The 25,846-nt window shown below is 44.7% G+C and overlaps 1 protein-coding gene across 1 annotated transcript; it reads left to right on the top strand.

Moving 5' to 3' along the window:
* Positions 1–258: 258 nt before the first annotated feature.
* COTL1 (coactosin like F-actin binding protein 1) lies at positions 259–18,542 on the top strand. Its single transcript, XM_083751284.1, has 6 exons — positions 259–361; positions 530–775; positions 944–1,022; positions 1,480–1,562; positions 12,323–12,480; positions 16,922–18,542. The coding sequence occupies exons 3-6, from the start codon at positions 946–948 to the stop codon at positions 17,030–17,032; spliced, it is 429 nt and encodes a 142-aa protein (XP_083607410.1). The 5' UTR covers positions 259–361; positions 530–775; positions 944–945; the 3' UTR covers positions 17,033–18,542.
* The last annotated feature ends 7,304 nt before the right edge of the window (positions 18,543–25,846 follow it).

Here is a 25,846-nt window from a genome sequence, read left to right as displayed (position 1 = left end):
ACTTTGTGCTCCAGCCAGAGATTGGTTAGTTGCCATAGCAACCTCTGCACGACATCCAAAGGACAGCTCTGAGAACCATCTGGGTCTACTTAGGCAAATTCCAAGTCAGTGGATATAATTTTATAGACCCACATAAACACATCAGGTCTACTTAGACAAGTCGGTGAATATTATACACACGTACATTATATATATATATATATATATATATATATGCAGGTTTTATATATATGCACGCGTTTCAAAGACTTCCTACATCTTTTGCAACACAGACACACACACCCCAACCTATTGCATCACCGCACAGAAATCCTAGCAATGCTTTGCAGAACAGAAAAGACACAGTCGGCTGGAGTAGGCGGTAAGGAAAAGACCACTCGGTTTCAGAGAGAGGGAGGGGGTGTTTCGTAAAGGAGCAGAAGGTGGGAGGGAAAGGGCACCCCCCCCCGCCTCCTCGTGACAAAGGGACCAATAGAGTCGCGCCAGACGTAGGCTGAGCTTTTCTTTTTCATCCTTTCTTCTCCGCCAGGCAGCGAAGGGGTTAAAAGCAGGATCTGCTCTGACTGATCATTTTCAGCGAGGCTGTGCGAGCAGGACCGCATGAGCAACTGCAGCAGCAGCAGCAGCAGCAACCGGCTACATCAGCAGCAAACCTTTTCCTTTCTCTTTCCTTTGGACTTTTACCAATCGGCTCCTGGGAGCGGATCCGAGCAGCCGCTCTGAATGAGAGGGTCGTCTCCTTGGGGTTCTTTTCAAGTATCTTAAGCCTATATCGGTGAGGGGGAGCATTATCGGTATTACTATTAAATTTAAATATATAAAAATATATTATTATTCGTCCGGATCCCATCTTTGCATTTGCCCACCATCCCTGGAATCGTGAGAGAGGAGCCTCCCCCCTGCCCCGCGCCCCACTCTTCATAAAGAAGTTTTTCCTCAACAGAAATGGCAACGAAAATCGACAAAGAGGCGTGCAGAGAAGCGTACAATCTCGTGAGGGACGACGGCACGGATGTCAACTGGTAAGGCGCAGCGTTAGACTTCGGGTGAAAATAATAATGACGATTAAAGACCAGTGCAAATATAACAGAGAGACAAAAGAATGGTATCTTGGGGGCGGGGGGGGGGCGGGCGAGCGAGCGATCTCTTAAGCTTTAAAACCCAGCAGTACCACACCCCTTGGCTTAAAGACTGAAGCAGACGCCCGTGGACTTCAGCCTTGCTCCATGTGCCCATATCCTTGACCGGTGGATATAATCACTGGCAAAAAGCAGGCAGTTATGATGAATGCCCCAGAGGTTAGCATTAGGCCGCTTATACATTGGTGGGGAAGATTGGAAGTTGGGAATCACATTACTCATTCCCCCCTCCCCCCTGTGTCCAGTGTGTGGTCCATTGTGTGTGTTTAGGAATTTTTTTTCAGAGTCAAAATGCAAATACATATTTAACGATGCTTTTTCCTCCCCCCACTTCTCCAAGGGTGACGTTTAAGTACGAAGGATCCACCATCGTCCCAGGGCACCATGGAGCCGATTATGAGGAGTTCATCAGGCAATGCACAGGTAAGAAGAGGGGAGATGTACTGTACTTTCTTCCGAAGATGACCTCATAGGGTTGGGGGTGGGGAAAGGAATACAAAAGGCTGAATGAGAGGTGAGCTGTGGATTGCAAATGGTTTTTACATCCCCCAAATGTCTCATTCCTTCAAGATAGTTTGAATGTCTGGCTTTTTACATGATCTCACCCTGGATGTCTAAGCAGCCCAGTGGAATGATCTCATTCAGCTAATCCCTCTTTTGTTTCACACTTGGCTTAAGTTGGGGAGGGGATTCCTCCCCCCCCCTCCAAGAACAATTTCTTCCTTTCTTCAGGAAATGTTCTCCTTTTCATTGCTGGAGTGTAAATGGTGAATTCTCTTTACTAGGGGCATCTTTTTCTTGTAGGGGGAAACATCTTAAAAGATAATGCAATTAAAGTGTAAAGCAAATGGAGTTTTGTTTTAAACCTCCCCCCCCAAAAAAAACCTTCAAACTAATGATGGCAGCTTTTATTACTTTTTTCCATTGGTGACCCCCTCCTATCTCTCTTTTTGGTCTTTTTAAAGTTATAAACTTTCACCCAAGAACCAGCAATCTTTTGGGGATGAGAAGGCAATGAATGTAGAATCCAAAAATTGTTGTATTGATTAATTCAGCAATCCACCTATTTTATTTATTTATTTGATTTTCTTTTTTAAAAAAACCCTGATCACGCCCCCTCCCAGAGATAGAGAGTGTGTCTCCCAGAATCTTATGAATCACAGTGATGCCTTCAGTCTTACAATCTAAGAAGACATGCCATAAAAGGAAAATGAGTTGGAAAGGAGAAGGAAATAAGCTTTGTTACAAGAGGCTGGAGGGTGGTGGGCTTTTTTGTTTTGGGCTGTTGTTTTTTTTACAGGAGGTTATACCTTCTTGCTTGCATCCCTTTTGTGCTTATGGAGCAGCTCCCTCTGTTGAAACACCATCAAAGTCCTAAGCACACATTCCCTCTCTTTGTGCATCTGTGCATACATGGAGCTCTGTGTGAATATTTTGTGGCAGTGGTGGGTTCTGGAGCAAGAAAAAGCTCTGAAAATGAAATACACTGCAACTTTTTAAAATAAAAATAAATTCATACATTTATACCCCAACTTCCTGTTACCACGCCTCCATGTAAGCTTATAAAACCAGCATATTGCTGCAGTGCTAAGGAGCAGAGCCCACTAGGTGCAATGAAACTTCCTTCTGAGTAAACATGTATAGGGTTGAACTATTTATAAAATAAACAAGAAACTATTTATAAAAGAAATAAGGAACTGTTTATAAAAGAAATAAAATAGTTTATTTATAAAATATTTATAATATTTCTTTAATTAAAAAAACCCAAAAAACCTAAAATCTATCCAGCTACACAATCCAGTAAAAGAAATGGCAGAAGCAATGGGATAGCAATTAGGGTAACACAATTATCTATAAGATGCTCAAGAAACCAGCGGATTGTCCACACTTCTGCTTGTCCTGTGTCTAGGACTTGAGGGGTTTTCTGCTTGTCCAACTGCTTTCCTCCAGGAAAACTGCTCTTTATTGTTGAATCTGAGCAAACGTCAATCCGCTGAAAACCCCATTGACATTTCCTCCAATTCAGCAGTAAAGAGCGGGTTTTCTTGGAGGAAAGCGCTGGGACAAGCGGAAGTGTGGACGAGCGCTTTGTCAGTTATGAGTTGGCATATAAAAGATAGATCGGTCAATGCTAAATGAATATTTCTGGGCAGCTATTGCATGACCAGGGCACCACATGGAAAAGGCCCTTTCCCTGCTCTTCAGCAGATGCACCTGTATTAATATTAGTGTTATTAATTTGGTTTATTTAATTACTCTAGGGTACCTAGAGTATATAGAAGAGAAGGCAGTCCTTCAGATACCATTTAGAGCTAGCTGGAATATTGGGCCCACAAGATCTTGCGGAAATGATTCGGACAAGTTGCTTTGTATGCATTTCAGATCGAAAGACTTGTGTCTTAAAATACAGCTGGACGCAGTCTTAGAGAGCGAGTCAATTGCACTTCTATGAACTTTTGGGTCACCTGTTTCCAGGGGGCTTTTTATATATAAATTCAGCTGTGAAACGGAGGGCCTCACAGCCTTCTGGGCAACCTTCTAAGGGCCACATGCCAGGGGTGGGTGGGGCCAGAAGCAAATGTGAGCACATCAACCAATGGAAATTGTACAGTAGGCTGGTTTCTAGGCACATGCAACACACACCCTTTCTCCTCCATCCAGGTAAGCAAGAAACATCATCAGAGTTCAAGGACACCATGCAGAAGCCATTGGGGGGCCATGAGGGGTGTGGCCTGGGGGCATTTCTGATGACCAGGGAAAGAGGCCTCGTGGGGCGCATTCAGCCCTGCAATATTGGCTAGATACCAAGACACATTGCACCAGGACCTCTAAAATGGAAAGAACGAATAACGTCTTGCTTTGCAGAGGAAAGTGAAATTGGAACAGACAGTCCAGAGGATTCCTTATCTAGATAGAGCCCTATGCGAGTGTTCGTGTGTGGCTCAGAGTGCTGGGGAGAGAGCAGGTGTGTGCCTGCTAGCTCTGCTCGCCACCTGCTGTTCCAGTCATCCTACACAACTTGGAGGGCAGCGAGCTGAAAAAACAGGGAACAGCCTGTACTTGTGGAGGCTCCCCCTGCTCATTTTATAAGAACCGGGGTTCAAAAATGTACAGGGAGACACCATGAGTGACAGGAGGCTTCTCCACGGCAGCCACCCTCCAACTTGTGAAGAACGAGGCGGGTGGAGCCAGAACATTTGCGAACACCAGAATAGGAATTTTGTATCAGTCACACATCAATCTGCAAGGAGGAGTGAGCTGTTTTGTTTGAGTCATACACACACACACGTAAGGATCACTGAGTCACAGCATCTTTGATTTGGCTGGGAGAAAACTGATTTGGATTTGCAGGTTGGGCAACAGAGCTGATGTGGTCTTGGGAGCCGCATGGCTCAACTGTGTGCTTCCTTCTACAGTATCATAATACCTACTCAGCCTACATGTTTGTAGGAAGATGGAGTTGTATATGATGCTTGTACTCAGAGCAGACCCACTGAAATTCATGGGCATGAGAATTAATGTAGGGCACTTCCAGATTGTGACTTTTTCAGGTGGGATAGTCAATCACATAGGTGATTTGGGTGGCGTTGCACAAGAAGTGGTGTTGCTTCCTTTTTTGCACTGGAAAGTGTGGAATGCAACACTGTCTAACCTCCCTGCACACAAATCAGAATGCATATTCAATAAACAGGTTGTCTGGAAGTGAACTGAGGTCCATCAGTTTCAATGGGTCCACTCTGAGTTAAACCTTAGTTGGAATACAACCCAATATTGCAAAAGAGATGTTCACTCTCCAGTGTTCTCTCTTTTCCAAAGTCTGCACAGAACTTCATATTGCTTGCAGAAGGGGGAGGGGCACATGCACCATGAAGCAAACTTGCCCACAAAATTATCCCAACCTCCAAGTATTGCATCTTGAGCCTGAACAATTTCCTTATTAACTTCCTCTGTTTATTTGCAGAGCTGTACATTGTGTTTGGCTCTGTTTTTTTCCATCTGGGAGGCAGTCAGTGGTTCCTGCTTGTCTTTAGATTTAGAATAACAAAGCAGAAGCAGAATGGCTCAGCAGGAAAGCAGAAAAGATGTGTGTGGCTTTGTCAGAGAATGAATGACTTTGTATGAATCATTTGAGGAATGGCTTCATGTGCATCTGTTTATTCAGGCAGGCGGTTGGGTTCCCCCCTCCTTTCCCCAGCCAATAACCTTTGGAGGGGGTGTCACCCCCTTCTTATGGGGCATCAGTTCACATGAAGAGAGACAAACAGCACAACCTTGCAAGGAGAATTTGCCTCCCAAATGCTGTGTGTTTGCTGTGAGGAAATGTTTTCATTCCGAGGGCCACATTCGATTCTAGGTAACCTGCCATGGGCCACATGCTGGTGGTGGGTGGAGCAAGTGGCAAAGTGGATAGAGCAGGGGTCAGCAAACTTTCAGCAGGGGGCCGGTCCACTGTCCCTCAGACCTTGTGGAGGGCCGGTCAATATTTTGAAGAAAAAAATGAACAAATTCCTATGCCCCATAAATAACCCAGAGATGCATTTTAAATAAAAGCACACATTCTATTCATATAAAAACACCAGGCAGCCCCCACAAATGACCCAGAGATACATTTTAAATAAAAGGACACATTCTACTCAAATAAAAACACACTGATTCCCAGACCACCCGCGGGCCAGATTGAGAGGGCAATTTGGGCCGGATCTGGCCCCCGGGCCTTAGTTTGCCTACCCATGGGGTAGAGTAACAGGTGCCAATTTTGCCATGGTGCAGGAGGGTAGTTTCAACACACACTCAAACATGCATGAGGAGAGAGCGAGGAAGTTCCCCATGGAACAGCCAAAAATCATTGGATACTCTCCTGCACCTACTTTGCTGTTTTTTTCTTTGGGTGGAATTGGGGTGGTGGTCAAAGTAGGCCCCCAAACTGAAGGTTAGGCACTCCTGGGTCAGGCCATTAGGTATAGCATGTGCTACAATGAAAAATCATAGACTCATAGGATTGCAGAGTTGGAAGGGACCCTAAGGGACATCTATTCCAAATCCCGCAATGCAGGAAGTACAGCTGAAGAATCCCTGACAGATGGTCATCCAATCTCTGTTTAAAAACCTCCGGTGAAGGAGTGTCCACCCTCTTCTGAGGTAGCCCAGTCCACTGTCAAACAGCTCTTCCTGCCAGCTTTCTAATCTTTAGTTAGGATTTCCTTTCTTGTACTTTGAATCCATTGGTTCAGGTCCTACCCTCTGGAGCAGCAGAAAACAAGCTTGCGCCATGTGACAGCCCTTTAGATATTTGAAGATGGCTCTCACATTCTCCTTCTCAGAGCATGTTACATCCATGCCTCTCATATGCACAGCATCTGTCTTTCTGGTGGCTTTCAGATGGGTTCCCTCCCCCTCCTCCCCCGAAAAATAAAGGAAATGGCTAGAATGTGTTTGAAGCTAGTGTGCAATCAACCCCATCCTGTTTCAAGAACTCCTCTTGCAGGGCCTGGATGGCTCTCTGTGGGCTCCTTGAGCCTTAACTAAGGATTTAATTCAAGGCTTTTGAGCCTGCTCCCTTTGGTCCATGAGGGATGGCATCCCTCCAGAGGCAGCATTAATAATGGGCATCTGTGAGCCATCAATCCACTTTGAAACTAGGGAAGGGTGCATTTCAGAAACGTCTGCGATAACCTTCAATGCCTTTCCATCATCCACTTTTTGTAAAAATAACACTTTAATGCACTTATAATTGAGGTTAAAAATGAGGTCACTAAGTGGGAAAAGATCTGATTTTATAGGGCACATTTAAAAAAAGAAAAGAAAAGAAAGGACAGGGATTAGCCATCACTTGACATCTCCAGATTCAAGCCGTATTCTTATAGAAAGCATATTTTTTGGCCAACTTTATTGAGATATAGCAGATTGTTATGGCTCTCTGTTGGAGTGGGAGGTTGGCCTGGCTGCAAGGTTCGGTTGATTAAAAGCTTTTCAAATGACTGGGGGGGGAAATTCATTCATTATTTTTTTTAAAGTTATCCTGCCACACCTTCCCTCACCTACCTGGGAGTGAGACTCATTGCAATGGATCCAGATTAACTCAGTTGACCTTAAGTCAACTCATTGATTTCAGCAGACACTAAGTCATGTGTTACTTAATACTAGGACTTAGAGACATTCAATGAAGCTGAATGTTGGAAGATTCAAGACAGACAAAAGAAAATACTTCTTCATACACTGCATAGTTAAATTATGGTATTTGCTCCTATTGGATGTTGTGATGGCCACCAAATTGGATGGCTTTAAAAGGAGGTTGGACAACCTCCTGGAGGATAAGGCTATCAATGGCTACTAGTCATGATTACTGTGTAGTGCCTGCACTATCAAAAGTATTATGTTCTGAATACCTGTTCTATACTGGGAAGCATGGATGGGAGAGAGTGATAGGCACTTATGTCCTAGTCATGGGCTTCCCACGGGGCATCTGGTTGGCCGCTGTGAGAACAGAGTGTTGAATGAGATGGGCTATTGGTCTGATCCAGCAGGGCTCTTCTTATGTTCCAAACTTGTTCCATTGAGTTCAAAGGGAACTAAAGCTTTTAACTCAATGGGGCATTGGAAGAAGCTTCCCATACAGAAGTGTGTTGTTACCGGTAATTATTTCATTTCTGTACTGCTCTTCAAAAAAGAAAAGTGAAGTGGTTCACAAATAATAGCATAAAATAGATAATACACACAACTAAAACCAGCCAATCATCATCAAAGAACACCAAGATATATTGTGTTTCGTAGACCATTCAATCAGTTAGTGGTCTTTGTGAGCTCCTTAGGTACTGGATAGCTCAGTTGGTTAGTGAGTGGTGCTGATAACGCCATGGTTGCAGGTTCGATCCCAGTATGGGACAGCTACAGATTCCTGCATTGTAGGAGGTTGGACTAGATGATCCTCAGGGTCCCTTCCAACTCTACAATTCTATGATTTCTGCCACACCAGCACAGTGACCCAAAGCCCTGAGTGAAGAGCTGCACCTCCATGAATACATTGCCACAAAGAGGGTGCCACAACCAAAAAAGCCTTCACTTGGGCCACTGCCCAGGGCTGTGACCACAAAGAGGGCTCCCTCCACAGAACTGAACTGGTGGACTGTCAAGTACTGGGAGAGGTGCTGGTCTCTCAGTTACTTGGACCAAACCATTTAGGAGATAGCTGCTGCCAGCCAAGTGGGCCAGTTCAGCAGAAGGTCAGGGATGTTGTTAGGGTGTGGCACATGGGCCCTGGAACTCCTGGCACTTTTCCCTCCTTTTTATTTTTATTTTTAAAAAGCTCTGCTTACAGGGTGGCTTCTGAAAGTCAATCTAAACTTAGTCTCTGTATGTATAAAAGAACCTGTGCAACTTGCATGCAAATTCGTGCTATGGTCCTGTGCCCTTGGGTCTTCTAAGGGCCTAGCGGTGTCCTTGATGCTCAAGAAGCCCAGCAGACCTCAATCACTCCGAAATGACTAGCTAAGATCTTTGGCCGTGTGGCTTGATGAGGATCCTCTCCCACTCCTAAGGCCTGCAGCGGAAAGCTTTTGGCAGGAAGAAAATATGCAAGGGTTAATGGTTTACTCTTCGGTTTCTAATCTTCTCCCAACTTCTGCTTCTACTGCCAGCCTCTCTTTTTCATGTTTACTTTAAAGGGTAAGCCTGTAAGAAAGAAAGAAGAAGCAAGATGAACCCTCCTTATGGCAATGATTGTGGTTGCGTTTCTCATTGACAGGCTGTTCCTGTCTGCCTGCAAATCATTTCCCACCTCCACCCCCTCCTTTTCTCTCTGCCTTTGCAAAATGCACCTCCCTAGGCTGTCAGGCAGATGCCATTTCACTTGTTCCTCTGCTTCCCCAGTGGCCATCTGGAATTGGGTTTTGATTCTTCGTCAAATGCAAAATCTCTAATTGCAAGGCCTTCTTCTCAGAGACATTGTTTCCGTGAACACGCAAACGTAAAGGCATGCACGCTTACACTTTATTTTATTAAGATTTCTTAACTTGCCTTTCACTACAAGGTCCCATGGCAGGCTGCAACAGTTTAATCTTATGCCTGTAAAAACAAGTACAGCCCTTCCAAGCAATAGTACAGGATGATACCATATCAGAGGTGGGCAGCTAATTTGTGTTTTTACTAGGACCCACCCTCCACCAACCAGAACCAGTGTAAAATAGAGGCTGGTGTGGATGGAAGGTGCATACACTTACAATGAACCATCAATATACTTCTGAACTACCTCTCAGTCCTTTCACACAAAAAGTCCACTCCTGGTTTTTCTCCAACCTTTCTTTTAGCAGTTTGATTTATTAGTACAGTATTAGTTATTGCCTTTGTTAACCTTTTAGAGTGAGAAATGCTTGCCTGATCTTCTGTAAATCACCAGGCTGGCAATCTTAGCTACTCTTATTTGGCAGTAGGCCCCATTTAACATAGTGGCACTTACTTCCAAGTAAACCACCTTAAGACGGCACTGTATTTTTTTTACCTGTCATTGCACTAGAACGGGGTAGCCCATCTGATGTTCTCCAGATGTTGGGCTCCAACTTGTACCAGGCAGCATAACCAGTGTTCAGGGATTATGGAAACTGTAGTCCAGAGGGTACCACATTGGCTACATCTGCACTAGAATATTTCAGGTTTATTGGAAGAAATTGTGATTCTGGGTGGTTGAGAATTGACCTGTCCACTCAGGAAACCAGTTTGGTGGAGAAGAAAAAGCCACCCTCTGATAAGTGAGCAATGAACTTTGGAACAGCTGATTAAGTGGTGTGTCTTTTAGGTGTGATTTGCATGGTTACTCACTCATGTGCAAAGCAGCCCCAGAGTTTGCTTAGATGTCACTAGTCTGCAATCCTCAATACATCTGCTAGGGACTAAGTAAGCCTCACTGGACACAGTGGGACTTACTTCTGAGTAAAGACACATTGCGCTCTAAATCTCCTGGTCACATCATCACCATACTTTTAAAGTGCATGGCTTCCTTGAAAGAATCCTGGGAACTATAGTTTGTTAAGTGAATTGTAGCTCTGTGAGGGGTGTGTGGATGTGAACAACGCCTGCTCATTAGTAGCAAAAGAGCTTTTTGTTGATGAGTCTTAGGGCTGTTCCACACACACCAAACATTTAAAGCACAACCAATGCCTTGCAGGTTTGTTGTGTGAGAATTAAAAAAAAAAAAACTTCTAAAAGGAATCTTGGGGGGGGGAGTGTCTTCTATGGCTGCAGTCACACAGCAGGTCTCCCCCATTTTCACAATGTTTCCCTAATTCGAGCTCCCCCAAATTCCAGAAACACAGTAGCGTATCATGCTAGTTTAATGCTCATTTCTCTGTTGTTCGTTCCGAAATAAAATCTGTGTGCAAAGAACACATAAATGAGTGCTAAACTTGTGCTATAGTTCGCTATGTTGCTAGAAGTGCCCATTATGTTCTCTGGAAGCTCAAAAAGAATATGGAAATTCAGAGTTAGGTAAACATCTTGAAAAGTGAATACTGTAAACTGCTGTGGGAAGGCAGCCTGTATTGGGTCCATTCATCCTGGCATTATCTGTGAGACTTCCCATTTTTTGTTTATTTTGGACCTCAGCAATGTATTTTCAGCTACCTGGCAATGAAAGTGGCTTACCTCCCCTCACCCCGCCTGCTTTTTATTTTTTGCATGATGACAGTGGCGTTTCCTCCTTCAAAGGGAAGTTGCTTTTTTACAAAAATACTTTGTTGCAAGCATTGCAGAAATGCCAGCCAACTGTGGAAGAGTGAATTAAACTCCTTTAAGGGCTGGTGGGGAGGAGGCTGAAACAGGGTGTTTGGGGCAGGTTGGAGGGGGGGGGAGGGAGAGAGGCTTCTATTAGGAATTTAGAGTGAGTTTAAGAAGAAGGTTGAAACTGCAGTCCTGCCCCATTGAAACCAATGGCACTTACTGCTAAGTAGACTTGCATACGATGGCACTGAGAGGTGGTAGCAGGGGCTGCAGCATCCTTCAAATATGTGAAGTATGTCTGTGTACATTATGTTTCTGCAAGAGCCTGTCGCACAAACCTTTGGTTTTCTAACCTTCTGGGAAAGGGGTGGGGAATCTTTTTCACGCTGAGGGCTACATTCCCTTGTGGGAAGCTTTCCGGGGGCCGCATGTTGCTGGTGGGTGTGGTTAGAGGAAAAAGATGTGGCTCTTTGTAGGCTACACTGCACACAAGTACACAACTGCATCGTGCATTGAAAGCACATTCAATGCACATTGCTCCCCCGACCCAAAGAATCCTCGGGACTCTTAATTTCCCTCTCAGAGCTACAGTTCCACTTGTGACACATCATGCAGGGCCATCTTTAGCATATGCGCTGCCGGGGTGCAAAGATCTGCCCAGCGCCCCCAAATATAGTTTAGCTCCCAAATTAACTTTTATTATGCTTATGTCCTGTGTAGTAGAGACCTAAGTACTGAGTAGTTAGTCAAAGAAAATGCTGACAATTAGCAAAAACAAACATTATTTTTTTAAAGATTTCTCTAAATGAATTTGAACTGTAAGTGATGAAATTAAAATGCGCCATTGTGAATGACAAGTGCCGCCGCTGGGGCGGCGCCAGCACATCTTTGGTCAATGAGCACACAAAGTCGAAAGTCCTTTAGTGAAACAGTGGGTATACATTTTGTTAATACCCAGGTATATATGTATTTTGTTTTTCTAGCTTGATCAAAATTATTTATTATTTCATAACAGTTAAGAGCTTAGGTGGCTTCAGTGGTGGGCGTCTAGCACCCTCCAGAATTCGGTGCCCGGGTGCCCCACACCCCTCGCACCCCCAGGCAAAGATGGCCCTGACACCATGTACTGTATTCAGATGGTGTCAGAGCCAGTAAACGGATCCTCCAAAGAGGAGGTTAGCACTTTGGTAGATTCATAGAGCAATAGGCAATCCTTAAGAAAGGGTTGGGGAATCTGCGGCCTGTTGGACTCCAGCTCCCATCATCCCAGGCTGTTGGCCATGTTGGCTGGGGCTGATGGGAGTTGGAGTCTGACATCTGGTGGGCCACAGGTCCCACCCCCCCGTCCCTGCCTTAAGGTATCCTAGGTCCAGGCTCATTGCATCTGCAAGCTGTTCGGTTACACATTCTTCAGCTAGTCTTATTTTACCCCACCAGCTTTGTAACCTTTCTTTCGTTTTTTCCTCCCCATCCAGATGACATTCGGTTGTTTGGCTTCGTCCGATTCACCACTGGCGATGCCATGAGCAAGAGAGTCAAGTTTGCCCTGATCACATGGATCGGTGAGAGTGTCAGTGGTTTGCAGAGAGCCAAAACCGGGACAGACAAGACTTTGGTTAAAGAAGTAGTACAGGCAAGTTTAACTATTACTAATATTAGTCATTGTATTCTTGTGTTTCTATACCATAAACCACCCCGTGACCCATGGATGAAGGGGGCGGTATATAAATTTAACAAATAATAAAAATAAAAATAGTAGTAGTAGTATCTACTACTCGTGTGCCTTTCACAACAGCCTGTATTTACATATGTGTAAGGGGATACGTTTGCATGAACATCCCCATGCATGATCTACCTATTAGCCTTGATGTTCCCCCTCCACTTAGTAATGGGCCCCCTGGATCTCCAGGTCCTGGAAGTGTATCCATTTCCCCTTTCTCCCGTCTCCATGCTTTGTGGGGAGCATTTGGCTTGACAGTGAAATTGAGGAGGCTAGAGCTATACTGGCAACACGGAGCATCTTGCCTTTGACAATGTTGAATTTTACATCTCCTTGGCATTCTCCTTTAGTCTCCAATATTTATTTAAGTTACTTTATCTGCTGCTTCTTATCAGGGCTTGGTAATGTGCATAATGGCATACCATGGTTTAGCATTAAGTCACAGGCGTGCATACTTCCCTCCTTTCCACCTTCTCTACCAGATCCATGAGAAGGAGATCAAGTGCTGTTACTTCTGTTTTGGATTAACCACAGTTTAATGTGACGACCGGACCCTAAACTGTGGCTAATCTTAGCTAGTTAGTGAAAACAATCCAGCCTCACAAACTGTGGTTGGCTTGCTTCCACTAACCACATTTAATACTTCTCCCAGTTCATATATCATGATAAGCTTGTGACCACACCAGAGGAGGAAGAAAGGTGCAGACCCGCTGTAACACTTCTTACATTGCCAAACCATAGGTAGTGATGATGATAATAATAATAATAATAAAATAATAATAATAATAATAAATTAATTAATTAATTGTACCCTGCCCATCTGGCTGGGTTTCCCCAGCCACTCTGGGCGGCTTCCACAAGGACCAAAAATAAACTAAGATGTCACACATTAAAAACTTCCCTGAACGTTCCCTAATAGTGAATGTGGTGATGTCAAGATGTTGTGGACTAGTAACTCCCATCAGCCTCAGACAGAGATGAGGGATTTTTAGTCAATTACATCTGAAGGATAATTTGTTGGCTAAACCATGGCTTGGTGTTACAAGTGAACACAGCTTACGTTTTATTGTATTTTATTGTCTTATGTCATTTTATTGTGTTGTTGTTGTATGCATGCATGTATTTTTTGGATGCATTTTTCCCCAGGATGCAATTTTTAAAAGATAAATTCAGGTTTCAAAAGACAGATCTCCTTACTATATATTTAACATGACTGCACACAATTCCATCTTTCCTGGGTTGTTCTGGGCAAACCAGTGAGTATCACTTGGCCAATCTTGTGCTGTCATATGAACACAGGAAGCTGTTTTACACGGAGTCAAGCCATTGGTCTATCTAACTCAGTGTTGTCTACACTGACTGGCAGGAGCTCTCCTAGGTCTCAAGCAGGAGTCTTTCTCCTGTCTTGGGAGAACTTCCATCAACCCTAGCTGGCGTGCCCAGTGGTCAGGGATTATGGGAGCCATAGTCCTGAACATTTGGAGGGTGCCAGGTTGGCTGTGTCCCTGCAGCCAACTAAAGGTCCATCTGATCTGAAGTTATATCCGGTGCCTCTGAATAAATTGCAAGGTAACCAGGCTTGCCTCTTTCTTTACCACTGAGTCATGGCCCTTTGATTCCAGAAGACTGGAAACACCCCAGATAATTTTATCTAACTGTGTGCAGGCTCCAGGGCCTGTTCTTCCAGTCCAAACTAATTAACAAGTGAGCAGCTTTTAATAGTTAACTAGGATATAGGAACGGCCTCCTGTTTGACGTTGGACGGAAACAGGAAAACAGTGGTGTGTGTGCCTAATCCTTTCCTGATGGGAGTTCATCCACCCCCAGAATCAGCTGCAGTTGCTAATAAGCACAAGACAACTTGTCATTATTTCTTTTAAATACATCGGGGCAACTTTCAGCCAAAGCTTCCAATATTTTGGAATTAACAGTATATGTTTGTAAACTACCCTTGTGATCCAAGGGTGAAGGGAGGTAAAAAAACTTAATATATATATATATTTCCCAAAAAACAACAGTGGCATTAAATACCCCAACCATTTAAAAGAAAGTAAAATCAAATGTAACAATAAAGCAACAATATGACTAAAGTGAAACCATCTGCATAACAGCAAAATGTAGCAATAAAACAAGAAACCACCACAATATCTGTTAAAAGTCTGGAGAGATAAACATGTAAGGGGAAGGGCTGTAGCTCAGTGGTTAGAGCACCTGCTTTTCATGCAAAAGGTCCCAGTTTCAGTTCCCAGCATCTCCCAGTAGGGCTGGGAGAAACCCTTCTCCCATCTGAAATCCTGGAGAGCTGCTGTCAGTCAGTGTTGGCAGTACTGAACTAGATGAATGTCTCTGTATCAGGCAGATACTATGTTCCTATTCTTGAGATAGTGCTGAAAAGATCTAAAGAGTCAGTGCTGGTTGAGGACATTCTACAGCCAGGGCACCACCACTGACAAAGCCCTGTTTCCATTTGCCACTCAACTACTTATGGGGCAAGCGGTAAAAACAGAATACAGTATCTTAAGGGCCCTTCAGCAACTTCAGCCAAAAAGCTGCAGGGTACCCAAGAACTTGTATTTATTTATTTGGAATAGTCAAAGCACACCATCCCTATGGAAATCTCCCTAGAGAAGGAATGGGGGAACCTCTTTTAGCCCAAAAGGCAACCTTCCAGGAGGTGCTTGTTAGTGGTGGATGAGGCCAGAAGAAAGGTAGGCGCAATAATCATCTGGCCAGCAGATGATATTCCAGCCATGCAAAAGCCACAGGTTTCTACACACTTGATGCCACCCGCTTTTGCTACTGGTGATGCCACCAGAGCTTGTTTTACATAGCTGTTGTTTCGACGGAATGAAGGAAATAGAGGAAGTCCAGCGAAGCTGTGCTTGTGTACACAGGACAGACCCCTTTCTAATTCAGAATGTGGCATTTGCACATGTTCTTAATAGCCCCCCAAAAAACAAGACTTCCAGATTAAGGAACCGTGGCGTCCCTTAGCAATTCTGATTCATTGCAGCAGTCAATGGATCAAATGAGAAATTCGGATGGAACATTTGCTGTCGGCTTCTCCACTTCATTGCACAGACTTTGCCTGCTGCCGCTGTTGTCTTTGTGAAGCAATTCAGGTTGTTGCTGCGTCCTGGCCTCCTGGCCTAAAATAAATAGCCATGCTTGTTTGTGGTGCCCATACGCTTTGGAACAAACACAAAGGCGGCAATTCATTCCTGGGGCACAGCCGAGGTCAGGATGGGAGGACAGAGAGGTGGGGGCAGAGAGGCGAGCTGAGAGGCTCTTGTCCTCAGAATGCGTGTCTCATGCCTGGAATTTAAGAGGAGCTAGAAACAATGTCTACATCAAACAGAGAAGGATTTCACGAGAAGCTGTGAGCGATGGTCCAGGGAAACAGACATGACCACCCTGCCTGGTGTCCTTGTAGCTTCTGATGCTCCAATGAACATGAGAACGGAGCCCTGCTGGATCCAATCAAGTGCCCCAACTAGTCCCACATGCTGCTTCCCACGGTAGCCAACCAGAAGTCTCTGGCAGGGCTTGTAGGCAAGAAACCACATGACATTCAGCAAGAGGCAAGGGCCATAGCTCAGTGGTACAGCATCTGCTTTGCATGCAGAAGGTCCCAGGTTCAATCCCCAGCATCTCCAGGTAGGGCAGGGAGACATAAAATAATTTAATAATAATAATTTATTATTTATACCCCCCCCCAAAAATCTGGCTGGTTTTCCCTGTCTGAAACCCTGGAGAGTCACTGCTAGTCAGTGTAGACAAGTGTCCTAAGTCCTGTGAGGACATTGTGGTGGTTGGGGGTCCAGATGAGGAAGAGTGGGAGGAGATCAATGTTTTAATCAGGCTGAAAAACATTGAAAAACAACATACCTGAAATATTGTACAACTGCTTAAGATATATTTTTAAAATAAATACTAGGATACAGATTTAACTGGCACCAGGAATTCATCAGGCCACATCGGCCAGGGAAGGGCATTTTTCAGCCATCGTGCCACTACAGAGAATGCTCCCAGTATCTGAGTTGCAGTCCAGCAACATAGGAAAATAGGAAGCTGCCTTATACCAGATCAGACCATTGGTTCATGTGGCTTAGTATGGTCTACACTGACTGGCAGCAGCTCTCCAGGGTTTCAGGCAAGGGACACTCCTATCTCTACCTGGAGATGGCAGGGATTGGACCTGGGACCTTTTGCATGCAATGCACATTCCTTGCCACTGAATTAAGGATGGGGTGGGGACCCTTACCCTAATCTCAGGAACAGAACGATTCCTATCACTGAAACGCTTGCACCGCCTCCCTCCATGAGCCTCATGCTTTGCTTTTGTCTCTTGCAGAATTTTGCCAAAGAGTTTGTGATCAGTGACCACAAGGAGCTGGATGAGGATTATATCAAGAGCGAGCTGAAGAAAGCTGGGGGTGCCAATTACGATGCGCAGGCGGAGTAATTGGGGGGGGGGAATGCACTGTGCCTCTCACAGCCACCTGCCTGCATCCAGAAGGGGAGGGAGGGGGGAAAAGCACAATGTATCTTCAAAATCAACACCGGGAGGTGAATGGAGGCCAAGTGGGAGGACCAGCCTCCTTCGTCTTCTGCACCTTCAGAGTCCCTTCCTGCCTCCCAAAGTGGACATTGATTTTTCATTCCATCCAGTGAAACATCTCCTTCATACATGATCTCTCCTTTTTACATTATTGGGTGTTTTGTTTTTTTTTTAAAAAGAAATTATTATTATTATTATTATTGCTTATCTTTTGCTTTTAACAAATGCTACATGGGTACTGGGCTCCATAACACATTGGCTCTTAGACTTTCTTGACAACAGAGCATGTTGACATGTTCCAATCTCAATATTTTGGCAGATCTGTTGTTGCTCTGGGAAGCCTGCAGTTGCAGCATAGGGGGGAAATATGCATTTTTAGTGAATTCGCACTCGACCTTCCAACTCCCGGACAGAAGTGTTCCCAGGAGCAGTGCATGCAGTTAGTTAGGCACAGTCTGATCATATGCACACTTACTCAGAAGTAAATCTCATTGTGCTCATTGGGACTTGCAGTGCAATTCTATAATTGTCTGCTCAGAAGCAAGTCCCAATGCGTACAGTGGGGCTTACTCTTAGGAAAGTAGAATTGTAGAGTTGGAAGGAACCCTGAGGATCATCTAGTCCAATCCCCTGCAATGCAGGAATATGCAGCTGTCCCATACAGGGATCAAACTTGCAACCTTGCCATTATCAGCACAAACTCCTAAGCAGGAAAGTAGATATAGGCAGCAATTCTAAGCAAACTTTATGGGGAGTAAGCTCTAGTGAAATCAGCGAGACTTCGGTTCGGGTGAATACAATTGCAGCCTTTACTGTCCTATATGGAACATGTTCTACTGAGTTCAGTGGGTTTTACTCCCAAGCAAGTTTGCAAACGATTGCAACCTTACAGCACAAACCTAAACATGTTTATTCAAAAGTAACTTCCTCTGAATTCAAGATGACTTATTCCTAGGCCCGTATGTATAGGACCTAAGCTTTAGGCAGCAATCCTATGCACACTTAATTTACCTGGAAGAAAGCCCCATGACACAGCAAGACTTACTTTGGGATAAACAAGCATAGGCTTGTGCTATTAGCAAGTTAGGAGGTTGGTGTTTTTTTTGTTTTTAAAGAACATTTTGTTCCCCAAGTATGAGATCAACTCACGCCAATGCCAGTCAAAATCACATGTTGAATCGAAATATCCAGAACTGTTGAGTTCTAGTCATGAGAAGACATAAATCTATATTTCAGCTTTTAAAGGAACAAGAAGAAATATAATTTGCCTTAACAAAATTGCTTGGCTCTGTGCTATATATGGGTTCTCCCTCTCTTTTAAACAAAGTGCTTTGTTTTTATTGGATTTTTTTTAAAGGTTTGCTATAATAGCAGTAAACAAGGAAGAAGTAAAATATCTCCTCTTTTGATTGTACTGTTTTGTATGTGTGTGTGTGTGTGTTAATTATGCATTTGCATTTTGGATACTGTTGCGTATAAGACAAAATATGCAATGGCATTGACAACATTTGTTTGAAGGTGCCATTCTGTTTTAAGTGTTGCAAGCCACCCCAATCTCTGAGCGGTGCAGGATTCCAGGGGGTTCCAGGGTTTGTGTTTTCTTTGGAATGAGGGACAGCTCAGAGTGTGGTGTCTTTATGATATATGGTTTATTTACACATTTATACAACCTGGGAATAAATACCAATGAATTCAATGGAAACATTTCCAAACCTATGATAGTCTCTTGCAGCAAAAACAACAAAGCACCTTGTGGCACCTGGAAGATGAAGAAATTTACATTTACATTTTTTAGTCTTTTAGGTGCCACAGGTTTGGTTGAATACGATAGGACTCACTTCCAAGTAGACATGCATAGGATGATTTTTATCAGGAATAGGGAATCCCTTTCCACTCGAGAGTTACTTTTCCTGTGAGACAACTTTCTGAGGGATGCTTGCAGTGGTGAGTAGGACCAGCAGCAAAAGTGGGTGGCAAAACAAAGGTAAAATTTAACTTTGTATAGTCAACTGGTTTCTGCACACCCTCAGCTCTACCTTCCATTTAGACAAGCAAGAGTTCAGGGTCTCATACAAGCCAGGCAGAGTTATCAAAGTTCAGGGTCTCATACAAGCCAGGCAAAAACACTTGGGGGGCCAAGCAGAGCCAGTGTTCTCTGTGGCATAAAGCAATGAAAGCAGCAAAAACAAGGAAAAGGAGGAGAGAGAGACCCCTGCCCTTGAGAACCTTATAATCTAAAAGTTGTCAGTGTGGGTTGGGGACTTGGGAAAGGGGGAACGATCAAGAAGTGGGGAGCATTGGAAGGACAATTGAAATGATGACTTTACCCTCCCTTGGGTCACTATCTTTTTCAAAGTTTCATCAGAACCCTATGTATGTTTAACTCAGAATGAAGTCTTCCAGGACTTCATCACAAGTGCATTATTACTGCTGCCTTTGCCTCATTCATGCAACAGCCTTTCAGGGTTGGCCACTGATGTGTCCCTTTCAGAGTCAGCCAAACGACATCTGCTCTCATCTGTGGGCAGTCTTACCCCCGCAAGAGCTTTCATGGGCACTTGGGTGCCATGTGTGCTCTAGGGCTTCTTTCTTCAAGGAATTAAATGCTGGAGGGAACCCTGCGTGCCTGGCTGCTGAGATGCTTCGCTTCCTGTGTTCCTCTTGCTAAGCATCTATGTGCCAGTGCACCATGAACTCATCTGTGCAACTCCTCCAGTGTTCAGGAATGCCGAGCAGATGCCTGGCCATCGGATGAACTGAGAAAAGGGCTTGGCTGTGTACATACTACAGTGGTACCTCGGGTTAAGTACTTAATTCGTTCTGGAGGTCCGTTCTTAACCTGAAACTGTTCTCAATCTGAAGCACCACTTTAGCTAATGGGGCACGATTTCTGTTCTCATCCTGAAGCAAAGTTCTTAACCCGAGGTACTATTTCTGGGTTAGCGGAGTCTGTAACCTGAAGTGTATGTAACCTGAAGCGTATGTAACCCGAAGTACCACTGTGCTTTTAAAGCGCATCTTCACCCCACCCGCCAAAAGAAAAATAATAATCCTGAAAAGTTTAGTTTGTTAAGGGTGCTGGGAATTGCAGCTCTGTGAACGTAAACTACAGTTCTCAGGGAGAGATGTGATTTAACTATATGGCGTATTTGCAGCCTTTGGTTCTCATCCCCAATGGGATTCTTTTTAAAAAGAATAAATTAATGACTGGAAAAAGATTGGAGGAGAGGAGCCACATTCTCAACCTTTGCAATTGGCTGCCCTAGCAGAGGTGTTCCTAGATGCTTTAAAAAGCAACAACACCCCACCATGGTTCTGCATAAAATGTGCACACATTAATTCCATCTATTATTACACTTCCCTCCTTTTCCTTCAGGGAAGCTCAAAGTTGCATAGAGAGAGACAGTGACTGGCCCACAGTGACCCAGTGAGCTTCACAGCAGAGTGGGGGTTTGAACCCTGGTCTCCCAGGTCATTGTCCAATAGTTTAACCAATACACCACATTATGTATATGTAAGGAATCAAACTTGGGCCACCTTTCAGAGCAAATAACTGAGGGTGAAGTCCTAACCTCATTTACCTGGGTGTAAGCCCCAGTGGATTCACTAGAACTTTGGGGCCCTCTGAAAGGTTTTTGCAACATGATATTGACACAATAACAGTACATTAGCAGTGGATTTATTCTGCTTTAGTTTGTTCTGCCATGCTTTCCCACATTTCTGCTGCCCAGAGGGGCTGAAACACAAGAAAAGCAAATGAAAATAAACCAGAACAATTTGTTGTCCCACAAATTTACAGGATTTTACCACGAAGTTGCAGGAAATGCACAGACTGGAAATGAAGCAGGGTGACCACCCGAAAACCTTTGCAGGCACAAGTAATATTTAAAGCAGGTGACTTCTGATAGCATCAAGGACACTAATCCTCAGTCCTGGAGGTGGCCTAGCATAGGGAGCTGCCCTATACTGAATCAGACCATTGGCCCATCAAGCTGAGTATTGTCTACACTGACCGCCAGAGGCTGTCCAGGGTTTCAGACAGGGAGTCTTTCCTAGCCCTACCTGGAGATGCTGGGGATTGAACCAAGGACCTTCTGCATGCAAAACATGGCCTTTACCCCTGAGCCTGTCCCCCTACTTGTGACTAGACATGGTTAGGATGGTGCTGTCGCTTCTTTAAAAAAAGAAAAGAAATGTCAGGAATTAGGGACCCTGTGCAAAAGGCTACCTGCTAACACTTTGCCCTATGATTCTCAGGTTTCGACTGAAGACTCCTTGCAATCTATGGAATAACATCCCCTGACCCACATACGCTTTTTTCGACACCCTGGAGACTGGGAACACATTAAGCTGGATTAATGGTTGGTGGCAAAGCAGGACATAGCGCCCTGGAACCCCATGGAGATGCTCCTAATCTTTCCTCCTCTTAAGCGTCAAGGGTACTTAACATCCAAGTAGGTGGATGGCAATTCCTTGGTAATTATTCTATTTGCTCTGGCTGCTTTTCTGTGTGCTTTTCAAGGCTCCAGTTAATTCTACTGGAGCTTTTACCCAGATCACCTGAAAAAGCAGTGTGTGCAAGTGCAGTCGTATACTGACAAATTCAAGAGTGCAGGGTCCCTTCGTGATACTCCCAGTCATGCCCCCCTCACAGCCCCTTCCAAGGATATGCAACCCTCTAAGATCACACAGTAATCTTATAATTGTGCAAGAATAACAATTAGGGGTGCATTGCAGCAATCATTTCAGATCTCCACATCTTGGCTTTCAGCTAGATCTATTTTATGTGCACGTGCATGGGCAAATGATTTGGAGCGCTTCAATTTCTTTCAGAGTGATTTAAATTTTATTTTATATAGACATTTTTAAACCTGTGACTTAAAAAAAACCCCACACCCCTGCTTTCAGTTTTCCCCATCTAGAGCTGTAGGTCCACCTAGCTTAGTGTCGATTATTGTCAGGGACAAAGAGGAGGGGTGGGAGGCACTGGCTGGGGAACCCCAGAGCAGGAAGGCTCAGACCCTGAGGATTGGTGGTGGGACACTGAGGAGAGGTGGGGGTGGGAGGAGCTAGATGCAGAAAGGGCAACAGGGTATAGTGAGCAGGAAGAGCTGGTGGCAGGTAGCAGTTCAAACTCTGAGGCAGAAGCAGAAGAGGGGGGAGGTCAAGGGATTGCTGAAAACTCCAGAGAGTCTACCTCTCCTGCTGCGACAGGCTCCCTTCCCGCTTTGTCTCCAAGAATGTGCAGAATAATGAGGAGAACAGAACAGAGGTCAGAGGTGCTCAGGTGCTGTTTGAGACTGCTTGGGAAACATCCAGGAGAGGAGAAACTATAGAAAGGTTGGAAGGCAGGGACCTCCAGTCCTGGCAACTGCTCCATAAGGGCAAGACCTACTGGGAAGTGTTGCTGAGTTGTATGTCATTTCCTTGATTAAAGAGTTAACTTCACTGACAACAGAGCCCTGCGTCTTTGGTGCTGACCTGAGTCTGACTCCAGCCCTGACATTCATGCTGTACAAACAGGGACCAGCCTGACCTGGAGATTGAATCTGGGGCTTTCTGCATGCAGAGCAGATGCTATACCAATGAGCCAGGGCTCTTCCCAATGGTTGGGGAACCTGCAACACAAATGACCACAGGGGATGCTAGCCTTAGCCCTCCAGACATTGCTGCACAACAATTCCCAGCATCCCTGACCACTGTCTCTGCTGGCTGGGGCTGATGGGAGTTGGAGTCAGCCAGAAGTGAGCTGCTCCAGCAATACTATATATAAAGAAAGCTGGAAATGGTTTTCTCTCCGACTGCAATACATTGCTAACATGTGGCGGCATGTCATGCATTTGGCTGGTCGTCCCATTCTCAAGTTCTGGCATGTTCTGAAGGGCCTTTTCTCCTCCAGGATGTGCTCCTGGTGCCTTCCATGCAAAATGCTCGCCCCTTGCAGGAAAGCACAGCCGCTGCAAAATTAATTCGAGCATGACGGCTGAATGATTGAAGGAAGAAACTTTCCCGTGACCTTCTGGAATGGCACAGTTTACATCTGAGCTATAAATCCCTCAGGCCGTAAAAGGTTTACTGTCCTCATCTCTCCATGTTATTAAATGGCAAAGACGATGTAGGGCAGCTGACCGGTCTTGTGGCAGTAAATCAGGGGTGGGAAACCTCAAGCCCAGGGGCTGGATGTGGCCCTCCAGGTTTCTCTATCTGGCCCTTGGAACTCTTCCCGGACACCCCACCACCACCATCACCTCACCAGCACTCCTTTGTAACCTGCTTGAGTGTTTTTTGGCTGGTCTGGAATTTGCCCTTGAACTGATAATGTCTCTGTGCAGAAACTAGACTATTCTTGAAATATTCACATTCATTGCTCCACTCACATTTGCCACCGGCTCTGCCCACTGCTGGCATGTGGCCCTTGGAAGGTTGTCCAGAAGTTAATGTGGCCCTCCAACTGAAAAAGCTTCTCTACTCCTGCTAGAAATCATTATACTTAGGAGAGACCTCCTCCCACAGAGATGATGAGGGTGGGAGGAGAGCCTTGGAGTTAGCAGGATCCTAGCCCTCCTAGTTGGGTGGGTAACCCTCAAAGGCTCATCTAGTTGAGCATCCTGTTCTCACAGCGGCCAACTAGATGCCTATGGGAAGCCCACAGGTAGGAGATAAGCAAAACAACACTCTCCCAGCTTGCGATTCCCAACACTTGGTATTCAGAGTGGAGAGAGAATATAGCCATTGTGGCTAGTAGTCACTGATAACCTGATTCTCCATGAATGTGTCTCATCCCCCTTTTAAAAGCCATCCAAGTTGCTGGTCACTGGTATATCTTGCGGCGGTGAATTCAATAGGTCAACAACGTGGGCTGCATGGAGATGCACTCTCTCTGGCCTGTCTTGGACCTCCCACCTTTCAGCTTCATTGGATGACCCCTGGATCCAGTCTTGTGTAGTGCATAGAGCAGGGGTTACCAGTCTGGGGCCCTCTAAATGCTGCCCGTCAGCCCCAAACAGCATAGCGAATGGTCAGAAATCATAGAATTGTAGAATCTGAAGGGATCCCGAGGGTCATTTAGTCCAACCCCCTGCAATGAAGGAATCTACAAGTTGTAGCCCAGCAACTTCTGGGGCCATCAGGCTCCCCATCTCTGTGGTAAAAGGCTTTATGCAAAAGGAGGGGTTTAGTGAAAGATTTGAAGGAAGTGATAGAGAGAGCCAGCATGGTGTAGTGGTTAAGAGCGGTAGTCTCATAATCTGGGGAACCGGGTTCGTGTCTCCGCTCCTCCACATGCAGCTGCTGGGTGACCTTGGGCTAGTCACACTTCTTTGATGTCTCTCAGCCCCACTCACCTCACAGAGTGTTTGTGGGGGGAGGAAGGGAAAGGAGAATGTTAGCCGCTTTGAGACTCCTTAGGGTAGTGATATCAAATCCAAACTCTTCTTCTTCATCATCATCATGTAAGCAGAGGTGGCATTAGAGTAGGATGACCAGTTTGGCCGTACTAGTGTGCTGCAATAATGATGTAGAGCAGAGTGCAAGAGGCGGCGGCGGGGGGTTGTTTTGCCAAATTTTAGCATCACACATGGCGCCACTGAAATTTGAGAGCCCAAAGTCCACAACTGCACATAGGTGTTCTGGATAGCAGTTCCAAGCATAATGGGAAGCCAGGGGTGCCAGCACAAAATGATTGCCACAAACCACAAAAAGAGGTGATTGTACTCCATATCAGTGATGAGTAACAAAAAATTTCTCTCATCATAAAAATGCAAACTTTCTGCAACAGTATGCAAACTGAAACACAGCCATCCTTCAAAATTCACAGTTCTCTGAATTTTGCAATGTACAAAAAATCATATGATAGAGGGAAAATGTGCATAGAAATGCATATATTAGTGAAAAATAACATGCAAAATGCATGGGAGCCAGCATGGTATAGTGGTTAGAATGTTGGACTAGGACCTGGGAGATCAGTGTTCAAATCCTCACTCAGCCACAAAGCTTCATGGAGTGATCATGGACCAGTCTCTCAGCCTAACCTACCTCACAGGTTTGTGGTGGAGGATAAAATGGGAGGGAAGGGAACCAGGTATACCATCTTGAGCTCCCTGGAGGAAAGGTAGGCTATAAATGCAACAAATAATTGCTCTGCAAAAATGTGTAGATTGCATACAAAAGGTGTACAGTATATTTGGAGCAATATGAACTAAAGTGCAGATAAATTTTCATTTTGGTTTTATGTTTGGTTTGATGATAAACTGTGCTTGTTTTATTCTCCCATTTTCAGTGGATTGTTTTATGCACTCTGCTTAGAAATGTGAATAATTAAACAGTATAGAAATGTCTTAAATAAATAAATAAATGAGGACTTTTTTTTTTAAAAAAAGAATAATTTGCAAAATGATGTGGAAATACGGAGACCTGACCTTAATATGGGGAAATGGAGAAACACAGAGAACGTGAAACAAATGGATGCATCCATTCCTAGATTGAAGGGAACCCTTCTATTTTTCAATGTTACAAAACCATCAATAATAAGACAGTTCAGTCTAGGACTTTTCTTCTCAGTAGTGTTTGTCATCTGCTTGAATTTAATCAAGTGAGAGATTTTCCATAACCACCAAGCACAACTGAGCAAGCTGCATTAGGGATTTAAAGTCTCCTTTGGGCGGTTAAGTATCTGTCCCCAGGCAGAGTTCAGCTCCTCGTGTTGTGAATCCCACGGCA

The sequence above is a fragment of the Podarcis gaigeae genome, assembly GCF_964106915.1.
Source record: "Podarcis gaigeae genome assembly, chromosome: 8".
In the NCBI taxonomy this organism is placed as follows: Eukaryota; Metazoa; Chordata; class Lepidosauria; order Squamata; family Lacertidae; genus Podarcis; species Podarcis gaigeae.
The sequence above is the reverse complement of the archived record's forward strand: the minus strand, read 5'-3'. Positions and strand labels throughout refer to the sequence as shown.

Excerpts from the sequence above, each read along its gene's own strand:
- COTL1 (XM_083751284.1), top strand. The coding sequence starts at position 946 with ATGGCAACGAAAATCGACAAAGAGGCGTGCAGAGAAGCGTACAATCTC. Across the intron at positions 1,563-12,322 it reads GTTCATCAGGCAATGCACAG|ATGACATTCGGTTGTTTGGC; the intron begins GTAAGAAGAGGG and ends CTCCCCATCCAG. Across the intron at positions 12,481-16,921 it reads TGGTTAAAGAAGTAGTACAG|AATTTTGCCAAAGAGTTTGT; the intron begins GCAAGTTTAACT and ends TGTCTCTTGCAG.